At 34.4% G+C, this 18,455-nt stretch overlaps 1 protein-coding gene across 4 annotated transcripts in view; it reads right to left on the bottom strand.

Annotated features, from left to right (window-relative positions):
* The window catches only part of MSH3 (mutS homolog 3), a 139,621-nt gene that overhangs the window by 54,306 nt on the left and 66,860 nt on the right, over positions 1–18,455 (bottom strand). For all 4 annotated transcript variants that reach the window (XM_031447348.2, XM_031447351.2, XM_031447349.2 and 1 more), the window contains exons 13-16: positions 17,163–17,295; positions 6,692–6,879; positions 5,791–5,959; positions 699–763 (exon numbers count right to left, since the gene is read on the bottom strand). In XM_031447348.2, coding sequence (XP_031303208.1) covers positions 699–763; positions 5,791–5,959; positions 6,692–6,879; positions 17,163–17,295 — 555 coding nt within the window. The remainder of the gene's footprint in view (positions 1–698; positions 764–5,790; positions 5,960–6,691; positions 6,880–17,162; positions 17,296–18,455) is intronic.

The following is an 18,455-nucleotide window of genomic DNA, read 5'->3' as shown; positions in this document are numbered from 1 at the left end:
TTCTGCAAGTTTTCCCCTCCATGTGTTAAAAGTGTCCTCTGAGGTTTAAGAATAAAACAGTAATTTACAAAGCAAGAAAACAAATGTATACAAATAAGATATCCTTTGGACAAATGTTTTAAAATCAATGATAAAAAGGGTTTAAGATTATTATTTCTCTGGATAAAAGTTCCATGAGAAAACTGCTTTTCATGTCAAGGATGTGGTTATTATCAGTCCAGAAGCATGCAGGTACACAGATGTCTTTATAGTTCATGTTAATAAAAAAAAAATGTATTTTTTGTGGGAGTTTTTTTTTTTAATTGAAGTATAGCTGATTTATAATGTTGTGTTAATTTCTGGTGTACAGCACAGTGATTCGTTTATACATATTTTCATATTCTTTTTCATTTTAGGCCATTATAAAATATTGAATACAGTTCCCTGTGCTATACAGTAGGATCTCGTTGTTTATCTATTTTATACATAGTAGTTACTATCTGAAATGTATTTTTAAGGCGGGGAGGGTACAGCCCAAGTGGCAGAGCACATGCTTAATGTGCACGAGGTCCTGGGTTCAATCCCCAGTACCTCCTATAAAAATAAATAAATGGATAAACCTAATTATGTTCCTCCCCCAACAAAAAAAAAAGGAAAGAAAAAGGTTATACAAAATTAAAATACATATATATATATATAAAATGTATTTTTAAACTTACCTTCCAACCTTAACCCAATCAGTTGGTATACAAGATACAGCAAAATTCTTTATTTCAATCATGAACTAAAATGAATACAAATAAAGGTTAGATATTTAAATGATTAATCATTATATTTTAAAATTTTCCTCAAAATTGTGCTTAGTAGTGTAGCAAATATTATTCTAAACATTCAAAGTAAACACAGTATTGTTATTGAGAGAGCTCATATATGTACAACCAAATATTAATTAGGGTTTCAATACCTGGGATAAAGTATAATTTGTATTGAGCAAAAAATCTGTAATAAAGGATATAACTTGGTGCTTTAATGTTGATAACATTGTTGCATTCATACTACGAATAGTGATTTTTCTTTAACGATCTCTTTCAATTGTTAGTACCCACTTAACTTAAGAATTCTATTACTCAGTAATAAGACTGAATTTCCAAGTAAATAAAAATTTTAAATATTTTATTATAAGATGTTAAGCTTGAGATATGGTCGATCCCTTATTCTGAACTGAAGAGGATTTATTATAACAGTTTTTATCCAAGAAAACTAAGTCCTGCAAAAGTATCCTCATAAAAAGCAATGACTTCCTCAGCAATTAAGGGAGGAAGGTACTTCCTCACATGATTACTTTCCCTAGGTTTTGGTTTATATGAACCATGTCTTTATAGATCCACCTGTACTCTACCGGCTCCTCTGAATCAGCCAGCAAGCAGTGAAACCACTACTTCCAAAATATCTTGCATTTCTAGCATGACTTGTATATCATCCCTTCTTCCTGCTCACTTTCCTGTATTACTGCAATAAAATTCAATGTTTTATTTAAACAAAGAAATAAGCAAATAGAAAATAGACTTATTTTTGTATGAGATGGAACCCAGAAGCTCTATGGCTGCCACTAATTTCAAGATGGCTACAGGAGCTTTTTCACATATGTTTACAACATTTCAGATATTTATAATGTGTGTATAATTAATAGTATCAGCCTGGCTCTTGAATTTACTTTTCTATTAATAGCAACACAGTAGCTTTCACATTAATTATAATAGGAATTAATGGTTAACGCCAAGATTTTTCATCCTTAGCAAAGACTTTGTAATTAATAATGTCCTCTTGTATAGAGAGGAAATTAACACAATTTCAAATCTGACATATCCAGCTAGAGTTAAGGGTAAAGAGTCTTAAAAATTCCCCTTTGGCTAAAAAAAAGCAACAGAGGAAAAAAATCCACAAAATAAGTTATCATTGATGAGAAAGAAAATCACTTTAAGAGTATGCTAAAAAAAATTCTGCTTAAATATTATTTTGAAATGTTCTATGAGAAGACATATTGGTCTTTTTACAAAATGGAGGAGCTATGCCAAAGGCAAGAAGTAAAATTCAAGACCGTATTAGATTATTAATATTTGAGTCTGTGGCCATGCCACCCCAAATGCGCCCCATCTCGTCTGATCATTAATATGCGGGAAGGACACGTATAACACAGAGCTCCACAGGAAATACTGCCTAAGGGATAATGGAAATTTTGAAAAGAAACTAAAACTGCCTCAACGAGGCTTCTGGGCAGCCAGCTAGGCTGGGGTACTCAAGTTTTTCCCTGTAACACCACAGCACATCAGCTCTGGACTCACATCCATGCCTCACAAATTATCAGCTGCCACTGCCACAGCCCTCCAGAGCACCGTTAATAGTTTGGACCATAACCATTCAATCTACAAGTATCCAGAGTCTACTCTAAGAACCATTACAGCTCCTCAAACAAGCCAATATAGAATGGAAAAATTAGGAATCAGGAAAGCCCACGTGGACCTCCCGCTTGGTAAACCTCAGGGGTCACTTCCTCAGGTGCTGGTCCTGTGTGTCCTCTTCTTTTCAGCCTGTGTTTCTCCTTAGAACTGTCATCAATTAGCAGTTTTTTTTTTTTTTTTCTGTTCTACACTAGCTACGGAATAGAAAATTTTCTATTTCCTTTCACAAACATTCTAAGAATGAGCTGACAGGCCTTTCGTTCAGAGACTTTATTGCTAATGAAAAAGGAAACCAGCAAAACTTGGAAATCAACATGTATCTCAGAAATCTTATGAGGCTTCTCAAAGCAATTTCCCTTAGTCAGTTCGTGACTTTGCTTCTTAGGTGTTAATGTGAGAGGTCTGTCTTGATTCATTCTAACAATCCCTTATATTCTTCTGCTGGGATCCAGTTCCAACTTGGTTAAATATCAGATATTGTTACTCAAACTACAGCCCGTGGGATCACTGAGCTGGTATCATTGCTGAGTTTGCTGAAATTCTTAGCTCACTCCAGAAATTGCTCTCTGTTTTCTCCAAGACCACACTTAACCCATTCCTACTCTTCCCTCTTTTCTTTCTCATTCTCTCTTAAGAATTCTCAAATTTTTTATGTAGATGTTAAGACTTAACAGAGAACGCTTTCCATGTCTTAAACATGCTAAGCAGAGATGTGGATATGCTGCGAGTTGTGAATTAATTATTGTTTTCCTAACGATTTTCCCCCAATATTTCTTTCCTTTTCCTTAAGACTACTACTAACCAATGCTGCCCCAAATCTAAATATCACCCCATGTTCATTCCATATTTGTTTCAAGGTTAAGAGACAACTCTCTCTATACATAAAACATGAGAGAGACTGTCACAGAAGCAGTGAATTAACTATGTAAAGGTATGTAAGTTTCTGCTTTCATTATTTTCTTTCTTTCAGTACTTTCTAAACAAATACGTACAGAGTTAGACACAATAATTCACCATAGTCAATAAGGCTTAGTATTCTAATGAGCACATAAAAACTAGGAACTAAGGGGAAAAAAATGAATGTTGCCAAAAGTAACTCTGGCCTGACAGTCTATTTATTTTAACTACTAACAATAAGATCTATGTACCACATGGGGTTGCTATAACAGGTCTTTAAAAATATATTACAAAAGTTATATTTATGGAAATAAAATTTCAGACAGAATAGAAGAGTATAAAATAAGAAACATGTATATAAAACAAAAGGTTTTCCTTCCTTTCTTCTTCACTTCTCAGAGTTAATCATGTTTGACAGAGTCTGTTGTTAGATCTTCAAGTATCTCTAAATTTGCTGATATCTTCAGTATAAATAAACAGAATTTGATTATAACACTGCTGACTATTAAGAATTCATGTGGTGTTTGAATGAATTAGAATCACTAATTCCTCAAAAAATGTTATAAAAGCGATTCTGTACTGATGTACTATTAAGATTCTAGAGGTTTTAAAAAACTAACAAGACACCTTTTGTTAAAAACTAAGAAATTTCTTGCCTCAAATTCATCACCTTTACCTAGTACAGATTAAGAATAAAAAGATAATTTATCTTCCTTGCTAATCCTCTGTAATCCAATTACTTGATTTCCATGCTGTGCATTTTCTTAAACATCTCTGCTATATGGGTAAAGAATAACTAATCTACTATCCCTTAGGAATTCCTAATCAGTTTTCTCCATTTTTACTTTAAAGCTGCCAACTGAATTCGGGGCTCTCTTTCTAAGCTTTATTTTAGTGTTTTAGTTTGAATAGTATCTAAAATCTCTGGATTTTATTAAATAAAATCTGTGATGTTGATAATTCCTCGTGTAGAGTGAAATAATGACATGGTATAAGGATTGGAGTCAGGCTGACCTAGGCTGGAACTGAGTTTTTTCTAACTTGGGTAATTTATCTCACTACCCTAAGCCTCAGTTTTCCTTCCTGCAAAACTGGAAAACCCCCTTTCTGTATTGTTACATGGATTCAATAATATATGCCTGTTACAAGGATTCAATAATATATGTAAAGCACTTAGCACCATTCCAAACTTAATAAGTGTTTGCTAAATGGTAACTATATGACTATTATTACAGCATGTACACTCAGCTTTCCCCACTGTAATACCAGGTAACCACTTTTCTACTACACATCTTTTATTAATGTATTAAGCAATTTTGATCATTTCATTTTCAACAAGTAGACCAGAACAGTGGTGCTGAGGTCACTTGTCACAGTCATAATTGCATAATGAAACCAAGAGATATTTGGTATTTGCCTGTTCAGGGAGGGCTGAGAAGTACAGATATTGTAAAATCATTTTTCTGTTATATAGAGCACTATATGAAATGCATTATGAAGTCTCAGCCTGAGTATAAATAACATCTTAAGTCCAGAAGACAGGCTAACTTAACCAATGGTCCATTAAATTAATATACATTTCTAAAAAGATTATAATTTAATGTAGACTTTCTTATTTCAAATAATCATATAAATCAACACTGCTGGCTAAACAGATAAAGTGATCTAAGTATTTTAAAAACTGATTTGAAATTAAGCCTTTCTCTCAGTTGGAATCTATACTTTATCAGCCATACGATGCAATGCCTCAAGTACTCAACCACACTTAAAAAAAAGCGTACTTCTTCTTGGTTCTCATTCAGATATTAACATCAAACTCTAAGCAGAAGTACACATAACAAAAACTACATTCTAGACAGCACCATAATATTATGCAAGGCTCACTAAATGTAGGTTTTCACTACATACATACAAAGTTTTGGGGGTTTTTTTTGTTTTTGTTTTTTGTTTTTGTTTTTTTTAGTAGATACACTCCTTCAGAAGGAAGCCTTGCCATTTAATCACTTCATGATCTAATTAATGTAGGTTGTTTACTTTGTATCATTTCATCATCTGTAGGCCAGGAATCAAAGACTTACTTCTCTCTCCTGGATTTAGGGTAAATGAATTCTATAAAGTTATTATTTATAATAGTCAAGCATTTCTATAACATAATTTCAATAAGTAATATTAAAACACATGTAACATTAAGATGCATGATTTCACCCAGAGACTAAAGTATGAAGTAAATGAGCAAACAAAATGCTGTTATTAAAGGAAAATTCTTATCAAAACAAGCTATTACAACATATTCCTAAGGAACAAAATAGAAAATCTGAAAACAACAACAACAACAAAAAACACCCACAACAAAAAAAACAACCTTTCATCCTATCCTCAGATTTTGATTTACATTTTAAAATCGCTTCTCTACTTGAGGAAAACTAACACAAAATTAAAGTGTGTTTGACATTACCTCCTGTCCTGAGACTGTCACATATTGTGCAGAAGGGTTTTTGAGTATTTTTCGTATTTCTTGCAAATGTATTTGGATCTTATAAGTAACTTCTTGAATTTCATCCTTTCTCTTTTTTATTAAAGGGAAATCAGAAAGGTCACTGAATAATTCAGTTTTATCCCCAGACCTAAAAAAATGAAAAAATGCAAATACATATATTGAACCACATTACTTATATCAATTATCAATTCTTTTTCATAGCATAATGAAAGACCAAAGGGTGGAAAGTCAGGAAAACAAGGTTGTAATCTCAGCTCATTAACTAAATATTTATGGGTCAGTTTCTTAATATCTTTGAAGAGAGACAAAATTTCCCTAACATCATTTTCGTTTTTCAAGTTCGTGAGTCTCACGGTGAAACCAAGAGATGAAATTAAATATTTGTAGTTTATTCAGAAAATAAACACAATGCAAATACTGTCAAATCTTTTTTCTTATATATAGAGTTCTTTGTGTGATGAATTGTGAAAAAATGACTACCTCTAAACGGATACCTTTGCTTCTGTAGTTTCTGAATATAAAGCAGATCATCTCTAGACATCTAGCAAATAAGCATAAGATGCCATCTGCCATCTGTTTTTAGATTAATAAACTGCTACTGTTTGCTCAGCTTGGATTTTATCTTTTCATCACCTGACACCTGGAGAAGTCCTACATTTGTTCTACATGACAGAACTGCCTGAATTTTAGGCAGCAAAGTGTTTTTCCAGCTATAATATAGAGCCTCTAGTATCTAATCATATTTGTACTTTTACATGCAACTTCTCCCATTACTTCTAGGGAAGCTTAACCATCTACACATCAAATGGCAAATACATTACTTTCACCGCTAGAAAAGAACTAAGAATCTGCTACTTACTTGGCAGCTTGTTCATTAAGTATCTTTAAGTAACGGTCCACTGGACTGAGGAGTTCGGGAATTTCTAAAATAACTGATTGGAGCAACTCTGACTGAACAAAGGAATTAACAGCAGGTACCAATGTTTGAAATTCTGACTTCAGGTAATACAGAGTTTTGACAATCAGGAAGAACTCTTGGGTAGAACACTGAAAATAGAAATATTTTTTTACCTAAATAGCATAAGATACATGAAAATGAAGTTTAGTCAGTGGTCCTTTTAAAGTTAGAATCAGAATAAAAGAAAATTTTAATGTATTGTATAAATTAGTTAATTGAAATCAAATACTGTTGATATCTCCTAAATGTTAAATCAGTAGTTTAAACATTTTATAAAATAATAGTTTAAAGCTATAAAGAAAATAACCTGAGTCAGGGATAGGAAAGCCAATACTTGCTTGGTATTTTAAAATTTAAAACATTGACCATATAACAAAAATTGACCATATAACAAAAAATACAGTAAACAATGTCACAAACAAAAAAGAACAACTCGGGAAATAGCTGCAAAATACAGATAGAGCGATAAAGGGCAAAATTCTCCCTCGTATAATGAGGTTTTGCAAATTGACATATGAAAGGTGAATAATCCAAAGAATAATGGCCAAGAAAACTGAATATGCAGCTCATAGGGAAAAACGTCCAATAAGCATATGATTAGCTTCACATATAATTATGAAAAGCAAATTAAAATGACAAGGTAGCGTTTTTCACTTATCAGAATGTCAAAGATTTAAAAGTTTGATAATAGCTAAGTCACACAGGGTATGAAAAGTGACACTTTTATATACTATTAGTAAAGGCTTAACCTTTTTGAAGAGCAATCTGTCATAGATTCGTAATAAAAAGTGCATATACCCTTTGACTAAACAATTGCATTTTTAAGAATTTAACAAAATACGTTTCACAAGTAGTGAAAAAATATGTGTATTTGAATATTTATAGTAGCAGTGTTGATGATAATATTAAAAAGTGACTAAAAAACAAATATCTAGCAACTGAGATCTTATTAGGAAAAACTCATTCAATTTAACACTATAAAACAGTTAAAAAACTAAGATGTCTGTAAATACTGATGTACAGCTTGATACGGAATTTCATATCAACATATATTGAATATACACAGTATATTTTTAAACTATGCACTATATATGTATTTACACAGTAAAATTTCATTTGTGATTCTTTAAATTATATATATTATTCTACTGAAATAAACGCGTAAATTGAAAATTTCTGGAAAGGTACACATGTAACTTACTCCAGTTACCTCCGGGTACTGGATATGCTGGAGGGTAGTAAAGGGAGACTTTTTACACTTTATTTTACATCCCTGGATGCTGTTGTAATTTTCTAACATGACATGAATAATTTTTTTTTGAAGTTTTGGATAAAGAAAGTGACTCAACACATGCATGTGATTTCACTCTATCTTGAAGCTATAGTCCAGGATTGTTTAGAAAGAAATGAAATCTCAAGAATAATTAGGAGAAAAAAATAATAGCAACAGCCCCTTCAAAGTTACAAAGTAAATGGACAAGTGGTAATCGACTTGGAAGACTCAGGATATCTGAATCTCAAGCAGATCATGAGGAAAACTAGGACCCAATTTGAGTTACACCAAGAATCCTAAAAGACTCTGGAACTGGTGGCATAAATTACCTTTGGAAGTGGAAGCTGCGGGTAGGGGAGTTGGGGAGGGGAAAAAACAACTGGTTGAAAGTGAATTCAAGGGGGAAGAGTATAGCTCAAATGGGAAAGCTCATGTTCAGCATGCATGAGGTCCTAGGTTCAATCCCTAGTACCTGCTTAAAAAGATAAAATAAATTAAATAAATAAATAAACCTAATTAACTACCCTCCCCAAAAGAAAGTGAATTCAGCAGCCATTAAATCCCTCAGTCCCTATTCCTCGCCATGCCACCGAGCAACCACCATTTTCCTACCTTACAGAAGACTACAGGTGACCACTGAACAACATGGAGGTTAGGGGTGCATACCCTCCACACAATAAAAAATCTGAGTATGACTTTATAGTCAGCCCTCCGTATCTGTGGTTCTGCCTCCAAGGATTCAACCAACATGGATCATGCAGCATTATTAATACGTATTTAATGAAAAAACTCTGAATGTAAGAGGACCTGAACAGTTCAAACCCATGTTGTTTAAGGGTCAAGCGTAATTTTATTTTCAAGAGAAAGTAAAACATGGGTATCTCAACTAGCTTCAGGTACAGTGAAGGATGAGTGTACACCAGAATTAAGGGATTAAAGGAATGATTGCGAACCGAATGCTGAGATTCCTGGCTATCCCTATTTAGCTCCCAGAATATTGACAGCCATTTAGAAGGCCAAAAGAATCCCTGGGGAAATCTCACAAGCATAAGAGGAAAAATTCTAACGATAGCATATAGCAGGAATTCTCCCAATAAATGAACCATCAAGGTCACTCTATAGTTCACCCCCTATTTTGCAAACCACATTCAACTACATAGATTTTGCTATCAGCATTTTAGTCCTCCACTCTTTAAAGATGATCAGATTAAAAAGTCTAATGAAATGCAAAAACTAAAACAAATAATCAACCAATCAATCAACCAACAAATACAAGCAAGAACAGAGCCTATACAGGTAGAAGAAAACTTCTAAAAAAGAAATTGAACAATATCCTCAGTTAAACAGAGAATATTGAAATAAGAATATTGAAATAAACAGAGAATCATGAAATAAGAATGACATGCTATTTTCTTTTAAAAAAGAACTTTCAGAGAACAAGAAAACAACCAAAATTCGTAGAAATTGAACTTGAAAGCAGAAATAAAAAATGCAACAAAAGAGGTAGAAGATCAAGGTGATAAAATGTCTAAGAACGCAAAGCAAAACTGTAAAGAGATGAAAAATACAGAAGAAGGTTTGATAATCAGTCCAAGAGATTCAATCAACTCAAATAACAGAGTTGCAGAAAGAAAGAAATCATCAAAAAAAGTAATTCAGAAAAATTTCCCAGAACTTGGTTGCCAGATTAAAAGGGCCCAATACAATGGATTACAATGGAAGATAAACAAAACTGGTAAACCTTTAGCCAGAATCATCAAGAAAAAGAGGACCTAAATTAATAAAATCAGAAATGAAAAAGGAAAAGTTACAACTGACACCACAGAAATACAAGGGATCATAAGAGGCTACTATGAGCAACTATATGCCAACAAAAAAGGACAACCTAGAAGAAATGGACAATGTCTTAGAAAGGTACAATCTGCCAAGACTAAACCAGGAAGAAACAGAAAATGTAAATAGATTAATTACCAGTAATGAAATTGAATCAGTAATTTAAAAACTCCCAACAAACAAAAGTCCAGGACCAGATGGCTTCACAGGTGAATTCTACCAAACATTTACAGAAGGGTTAACATCTATTCTGAAACTATTCCAAAAACTTTCAGAGGAAGGAACACTTCTGAACTCATCTGATGAGGCCACTGTCACCCTGATACCAAAACCAGACAAATATATCACAAAGAAAGAAAATTACAGGTCAATATCACTCATGAATATAGACGCAAAAATCCTCAACAAAATACTAGTAAATCAACTCCAACAATACCTTAAAAGGATCATACACTATGATCAAGTGGGATTTAACCCAGGGATACAAGATTTTTCAATATCCACAAATCAATGTGATACACCACACTAACAAACTGAAGAACAAAAATCATATGATTATCTCAATAGACACAGAAAAAGCTTTTGATAAAATTCACCATCTATTTATGATAAAAACTCTCCAGAAAGTGGGCATAGAGGGAAATACCTCAACATAATGAAGGCAATATATGACAAACCCACAGCTAACATCATACTCAACGGTGAAAAGCTGAAAGCATTTCCTCTAAGATTAGGAAGAAGACAAGGATGCCCACTTGCCCACTCTCAGCACTTTTATCCAATACAGTTTTGGAAGTCCGAGTCACAGCAATCAGAGAAAAAAAAAGAAATGAAAGGAATCAAAATTGGAAAAGTAGAAGTAAAATTGTCACTGTTTGCAGATGACATGATACAGGAAATCCTAGACACTACCAGAAAATTACTAGAGCTCAACAATAAATTCGGTAAAGTTACAGGATACAAAATTAATACACAGAAATCACTGGCATTTCTATACACTAACAATGAAATAGCAGAAAAAGAAATTAAGGAAACCATCCCATCAAAAAGAATAAAATACCTAGGCATAAACCTACCGAAGGAGGCAAAGGACCTGTACTCCAAAAGCTGTAAGATACTGACAAAAGAAACTGAAGATGGCACAAACAGATGGAAAGATACATCATGTTCTTGGATGGGGTGAATCAATATTGTTAAAATGGCCATACTATCCAAGGCAATATACAGATTCCAAGCAGTCACTACCAAATTACCAATGACATTTTTCACAGAACTGGTACAGAAAACTTTTAAAATTTGTATGGAAACACAAAATTCCCTGAATAGCCAAAACAATCTTGAGAAAGAACAGAGCTGGAGGAATCACGCTCTCTGACTTCGGACTATACTACACTACAAAGCTACAGTAATCAAAATAGTATGGTCCTGGCACAAAAACAGACACATAGATCAATGGAACAGGACAGAAAGTCCAGAAATAAACCCAAGCACTTATGGTCAATTAATCTGTGACAAAGGAGGCAAGAATATACAGTGGAGAAAAGACAGTCTCTTCAATAAGTGGTCCTGGGAAAACTGGACAGCTACCTGTAAAAGACTGAAATTAGAGCATTCTCTAATACCATACACAAAAATAAACTCAAAATGGATTAAAGACCTAAATGTAAGGCAAGATACTATAAAACTCTTAGAGGAAAACAAAGGCAGAACACTCTTTGACATAAATCAAAGCAGTATTTTTTTCAAACCAGCTCCTAGAGTAATGGAAATAAAAGCAAAAATAAACACATGGGAACTAATTAAACATAAAAGCTTTTGCACTGCAAAGGAAACCATAAACAAAACGAAAAGACAACCTACAGAATGGGAGAAAATATCTGCAAATGACATGACCGACAATGGACTAATTTCCAAAATATACAAACAGCTCATACAGCTTAATATGAAAAAAACAAAACAACCCAATCAAAAATTGGGTAGAAGACCTAAATAGACATTTCTCCAAATAAGACATCCAGATAGCCAACAGGCACATGAAAAGATGATCAATTTAGCTAATTATCAGCGGAATGCAAACCAAATTACAATGAGGTTATCACCTCACACCAGTCAGAATGGCCACCATTAAAAAGTCTACAAATAATACATGCTGGAGGGGGTGTGGAGAAAAGGAAACCCTCCTACACTGTTAATGGGAATGTAAATTGGTGAAGCCACTATGGAGAACAGTATGGAGGTTCCTTAAAAAACTAAAAATGGACTTACCATATGATCCAGCATATATCCTGAGAAAACTATAATTTGAAGAGATACATGCACCCCAGTGTTCACAGCAGCATTATTTACAATAGCCAAGACATGGAAGCAAACCTAAATGTTCATCAACAGATGAATGGATAAAGAAAATGTGGTGTATATATATACAATGGAATACAACTCAGCCATAAAAAATGAATGAAATAATGCCATTTGCAGCAACATGGATGGATTTAGAGATTATCGTATTAAGTGAAGTAAGTCAGACAAAGACTAATATGGTAACATTTATACGTGGAATCTGAAAAAAAAGATACAAATTCTATCTACAAACTAGAAACAGACTCACGGACATAGAAAACAAACTGTGGTTACCATAACGGGAAATGGGGGAGGGATAGATTGGCAGTTTGGGATTGATGGATACACATTACTATATGTGAAGTGGATAAGCAGCAAGGACCTATTCTATAGGACAGGGAACTATATTCAATTTCTTGTAATGAGCCGTAATGGAAAAGAAACTAAAAATGTACATATATGTATGTAGTATGTATGTATATGTATAACTGAATCGCTTTGCTGTACACCTGAAACTAACCCTGTAAACTGACTATACTTTAATAAAAAATAAGAATAAAAAAAACCCCTACATCATGGCAAATCATCATAAATTTTAAAATACTGAGGACAAAGAGAAAATCTTGTATTTCCAAAAGGGGAGAAAAAATGGGGAAAAAAGTCACAGAAAGAATCAGGAAGCAGTATGACTTCAGACTGTTTAACAATAATAGTAGAAACTATTGAAGAAGACAATGAATACAAAATTTTGAAGGAAAATAATTTATAGCCTAGAATTTTATACCCAACCTACCAATAAAATGTGAAAGTAGGAAAAAAAAAAAAAAAAGACATTTCCAGACATCAATGTTTCAAAACATCTACATCCTTTCTTAGGATGCTTCCAGAGAATGAAAGAATAAACCAAGAGGAAGTCATGGAATACAGAAACAGAAGAGTCAATTCAAGGGAAATAAAGTGAATCTAAGAAAATAGCTATTCAATCATTATAGAGGGCAACGAGTCCAGGATGAATCAGGTCAGATGGCTCAGGAAAATGAAATTAACAGACTATTTGATGAAAATAAATATCATGAAGTGAGAGGACAATGCAGGCTTGAGTGAGTAAGTCCACATAATAAATAGTGATATACATAAAATGGGTGAGTGCTGACAACATGTTTAGAAAGACAATTATTAACTATAAGGAATGAAGTAAATTATGCAGAAAAATGTGAAGTTAGGTCCAACTGAACAAAAGCTGAGTTCGAAGTCATATTATAAAGCACCTCTTCTCCAAAGAGGCCACTGTTTGCTGGGAAAGATACACATAGGAAGCTGCACTATTTGTATAAATGCGCAGCCTAGAAATAATTTATAGTCTAGAATCGGCCAAGAGTCAATTAATGATATATTGTAACAAGAGTAAAGAGCTAAAAATAAACATTTTCAATAGAATTTTTGAATAATAATCTCTTATAATCACTGTAATTTGTTAGGCAAGAGAGGGATTAATTTTTCACATTCAGGGGTTTAATTTTTCATGCTCAGGTGTGATGCAAAGTTTAAGTCAGCAACAGAAGCAATGTGAAAACTGGAAGTGCCTGCAATCAAGCCCTAAGTGCCCATAGCAGGGTGGCTGTCAAACTTCTTAAGTAAAGCAACTCAACGGAGCATCAAGAAAGCGGAGTATAAGAGTAAAGCAGTTGCTGCTGGAGTCACTCTTGTTCAGCCCCATTTCCAGCAGCAAGCCTCTCTGTGGAAGAGCTTTAGAACACATGCACAAAAGCAGGAGCGGGTCCTCACAGGGCTGGAAGAACCCCAGCCTAAGCCCCATTACTGAAAACACGGCTTTGGGCTTCTACTAGTCTCGCTAAGAAACTATTCTTGCTTACAAAACTCTGGAAACACTCTCCCTTCAACATTTATCAAGTGCTACAATCCTTTACATGTATTCACCAACCTCAGCAGTTATATATCATTTTCTTACAAAAAAGTTATTGAGCAGTTAATACAGATTCCTATGACTAGCACTACTTCCTAAGATTTAAATTTGAAGTCTTACTATCAAAAGAAATGTTTATTTTATTTCAGAGTCAGCCTATTTGGTATCCTCTCTTATTATCATCATAAAAATACCTATTTGTCCCTGTTCCAGGGCACTTTCCACACAGCCAGATGGCCCAGGCTTACCACTTCCACTACATCCAAACAGTGTTTCTTACCATTTTGAGAATTTCGCATAATTGGCACAGTCTGTACCCAGGATATCACTCACCATTTGGTGCATACAGCAGAAGCTTACTTAGAGTAATTTAGTGATAAAGAATAGACATGTGTTTGATGTGTGTTCCAAGAGCCAGCTAACTAATCTGTAAAAATTTGGTTTAAAGCATTCAGACTTCCTAAAGTTGGTCTGTTACCAAATCATTTCTAATCTTCACTTTTCAACAATCTTTAGGCACATTCTTGTGTAAACATTAAAACAGCAATAAGGAATAGCTTCTGAGTGAGTCATAAGCTCCTTTACTAAAGTACAGCTTGAAACTAAAAGTCATTCCTGCTCTGCATATTGGTTACTTTCAAAATGAATTAGATTCTATACCATATATCTCACTTACAGGTGGAATTTAAAACAAACAAAAAAACCTGAATTCATAGATAACAGAGCATGGGTTAGTGGTTGTGGCGGATAGGGAGTGTGGGCAAAATGTGTGAAAGTGGTCAAAAGGTACAAACTTCCGTTGTAAAATAAATAAGTCCTAGAGGTGTAATGTACAGCATGGTGACCACAGTTACTAATACTGTATTATATATTTGAAAGTTGCTAAGAGAGTAGGTCTTGAAAGCGCTTATCAGGAGAAAACAAAAAAACTTTGTAACTATGCCTGGTGAAGGATGTTAACTAGACTTTAACTAGACTTACTGCAGTGATCATTTTGCCACATATACATAAATAAATCATGACATTGTATACCTGAAACTAAAGCTGTGTATCAATTATACCTCAATTTTTAAAAAAAAAAGAATTAGATTCTGACATTTACCAGAGTTTTTAGACTTTTATGAATACACAAACCTTATGAAGTGCAAATATCAAAGTCTGGTTTACAGAGAAGCAGGAAAACATAACAGAAATCACAGTGGCATGGAATGATGATGCCATCTTGATGCCTTGGGTACTCTGACTCAGCTCTTTTGATTAGCAATTGATAATTTTTTCAGCTTTGCTCCTATTTTCTTTTGAGAAAAACAAAAATCTCTAACATCTGCCAGTGAATCCTTTCAAGTAGTGAAGGCAATGTGTTTGGCAATCTGTTGCTTGATGAAGGAAAATAAGCACTGATTGTCAGCCACTGGGACAAGGATACCAAATAATAAATGATATGACATCCACTCTGTAACCTCAAAAAAGTCAACTGCAAAACTTTCAACTACCAGGACAGCCTCTGCTATTGCTACCAAAACAACAACACAGTGCACCAAGCAATGGTACAAGAGGCTCCACCAATCCCATAGCCAACTCACACATTTTTCCCCTAAGGATAATTATTTCCCCATTTCAGCTTGTTCTTTCTCTTCAAATTTAGCCAAAGCATATGGAACAGTTACGTAAGTTCCTCTTGGGCACTGCAAGTATTCTCAGAAGCAGTACTTATTATTCTAGTAAACCTTTGTGGGGGGAAAAGTCCTAAAAAAAAGTAAAGATATATGGGAAAAAAAAAAAAAAGAAAAAGACTAATGTTGGACAGAGCTAATGTTTGTGCACATAAAAATTGTTCTACAGTAAAATTATTAAATTGGCAAGGATTCACACTTGGGCAAAAAAAATAAAATTTGCTTAAGTAGGGGATAACCAGGAAAAAAATGCAATGGTATCCAAAACTGTTACCATATAAAAACTGGTAGAGTCTAAAAATGTAAGCTACTAAAAACCAAATCAGAGACTCTGGTTTAAATATGAATTCTGTCACTTACTAACAAGTTACTAACCCTCTTCTTAGCATCATCAATTTAGCCAACGCAATGCAAGTTGCTGTAGCATTATATACAGTAATAAACATAATTTCCCATAGGTAAGAAGATAAACCTTCTCAATCTCATTAAGTTTTGTTTTTACAAGGAAAAAGTGTCTCATGTATGTTAATGACTTCTGCACTTGGTAAAATACTATAAAAAGTTTATTAACAATTATAAATATAACTAATTGATAACTTTTTAAAATCTTAGGTATATTTTGAAGATAAAGGAAATTATTTCTCTAAGTTTGGAAAAAACCTCGCTTGCTATGGCTATGACTTAAACTGTAAAGCTTAAGTGACGAAACTCAAAATAATGCTTTTCACTTACTTTCAATATCCGAACTTGTCTGCATATTAATACCACCACAAATATTTTACTAGCAGACTCTTCCTTTGGTTAAGTCAAACAAGAAGCTGTTCTACGGTCAAAAGAAATACAGCTTCTCTTTTTAAAAGTAGCTAATCTAGGAAAATTTCCTGGTTTTTACTTATTTATTTGTTTATTTAATTGGGGGAGTAATTAATTTTTTTAATTTAATTTATTTTTTAATGGAGGCACTGGTGATTGAATCCAGGATCTTGTGCATGCTAGGCACGCATTCTCCACTAAGTTATACCCTCCCCTCAACTAAATTTCCTATTTTGATGATGGTCCACAGTCTGAGGACAAACAGAAGAATGTTCTACATTGTAACAGAAGGGACCCATGTGTTGCTGTAGTTAACAGATGTGGGCAAACTTTACTTTTTATAATGCAAAAACTGGACTAACCTCAATTTGGGCAAATTTTCTAAGGATTCTCTCATGTTACCTGCAAGATTTTACAAAGTAAAATAATAAAGCCTTAAGGAGTTTCTCTTTAACATCTGATGTCCTCAAGGTGAAGAATATTATTGGTTTTAATAGATTTCATTTCTATCACACTTACTCTTTTGTGATAAATGCTACAGAGGCCTCGCTCTAAGTCGGGCAATTTACGTAGATAATTTTCTATGTGACCAAGCACACTGGATTCTGAATGGAGAACTTCAGATACAGCATCAAGTCGAGCATTTATTTCCCTGTGAGAACAGAGTAATGGCAATTATCAGATACGTTAGGAACTCAGAATGCAGACATTTCCCACTCTAATGGCCAGCACTTGACAGCAGCCACTTAGAAATACACAAAGGAGACTCTTCCTCCTTATCTCTGGCCCTTCCCTGCCCCTTATCATTTGAATTTAAGATCAGGAACCATGCAAGGAAAGTCTTTAGCTATACGGGGCAGAGACTGGTTCCTTAAGTCTTCCTTTCCTCCAGGACAAACGCAGAAACTACATTTCCCAGTCTCCTCGGCAGTTAGGTATGGCCGTGTACCCAAGTTCTAGCCAATGAAATGTGGGTAGGAATGATTAAGCCACTTCTAACCCTGGCCCATAAAAACCTCCCATGAATCTTTCACATTCACTCCCCCCGCCGCCACATTCACTCTTTTCCCCTTTGTCAAGTGAATGGTGAGCCCAGGGCAATTCTGTGAGCCACCTGCTAATTCTGTCAGCCTGGGTCCATGAGCAGAGCAGAAAACCCTCCATTCCCACATTAGCTACCAAATGAACTTTATGTTAGCAAAAAATTAACTTCAAATGTATTTAAACCACTGAGATTGAGGATTTATTGGCTACCGTTGCTTGTATACCTGGCTAATATAATAAGTCTACAGTGGGCAGCTGAATTTTCTACTCTGACAAATGACTGACCATCTCAGTCAAAAAAACAATCCATCCAGCTAACCAACTGCTCTGAGAGAAGGCCTGGTGGTGCTGGCTGAACTGATCAACTGTCTAACTGAAACGGGATTAGGCACATAGCCTGAGCCAAGAAAGTACTGAGGATAAGACATCAGGAGACACGGGAGGCCAGTGCTGCAGGAGTTTATTAATGACTACACCCAAAGTGATGGGCTGCTGGGGAAGAAATGGTCAGACCCGACCAATGTAACATGGAAACCTGACTGACAATGTGCCCTAAATGAGCTGTGGCCCCTCCATCATGTATACATACCAAATACACTAGGTATACACTGGCCATATGTGGTATTAAAGACTGCATTGTTAAGTTTGAGATGTCTGATATCCAGTGGATAACGGGACTTTGGTAAAATTTATTTTTTAATCAATGAACAAACACACGCAAGCAAATCAAAGAATGAACTGACATTTGCAGAGAAATGAGGACATCAG

Source organism: Camelus dromedarius, chromosome 3 (assembly GCF_036321535.1).
Source record: "Camelus dromedarius isolate mCamDro1 chromosome 3, mCamDro1.pat, whole genome shotgun sequence".
NCBI classification, from domain to species: domain Eukaryota; kingdom Metazoa; phylum Chordata; class Mammalia; order Artiodactyla; family Camelidae; genus Camelus; species Camelus dromedarius.
This window is presented reverse-complemented; position numbering and strand designations above follow the sequence as displayed.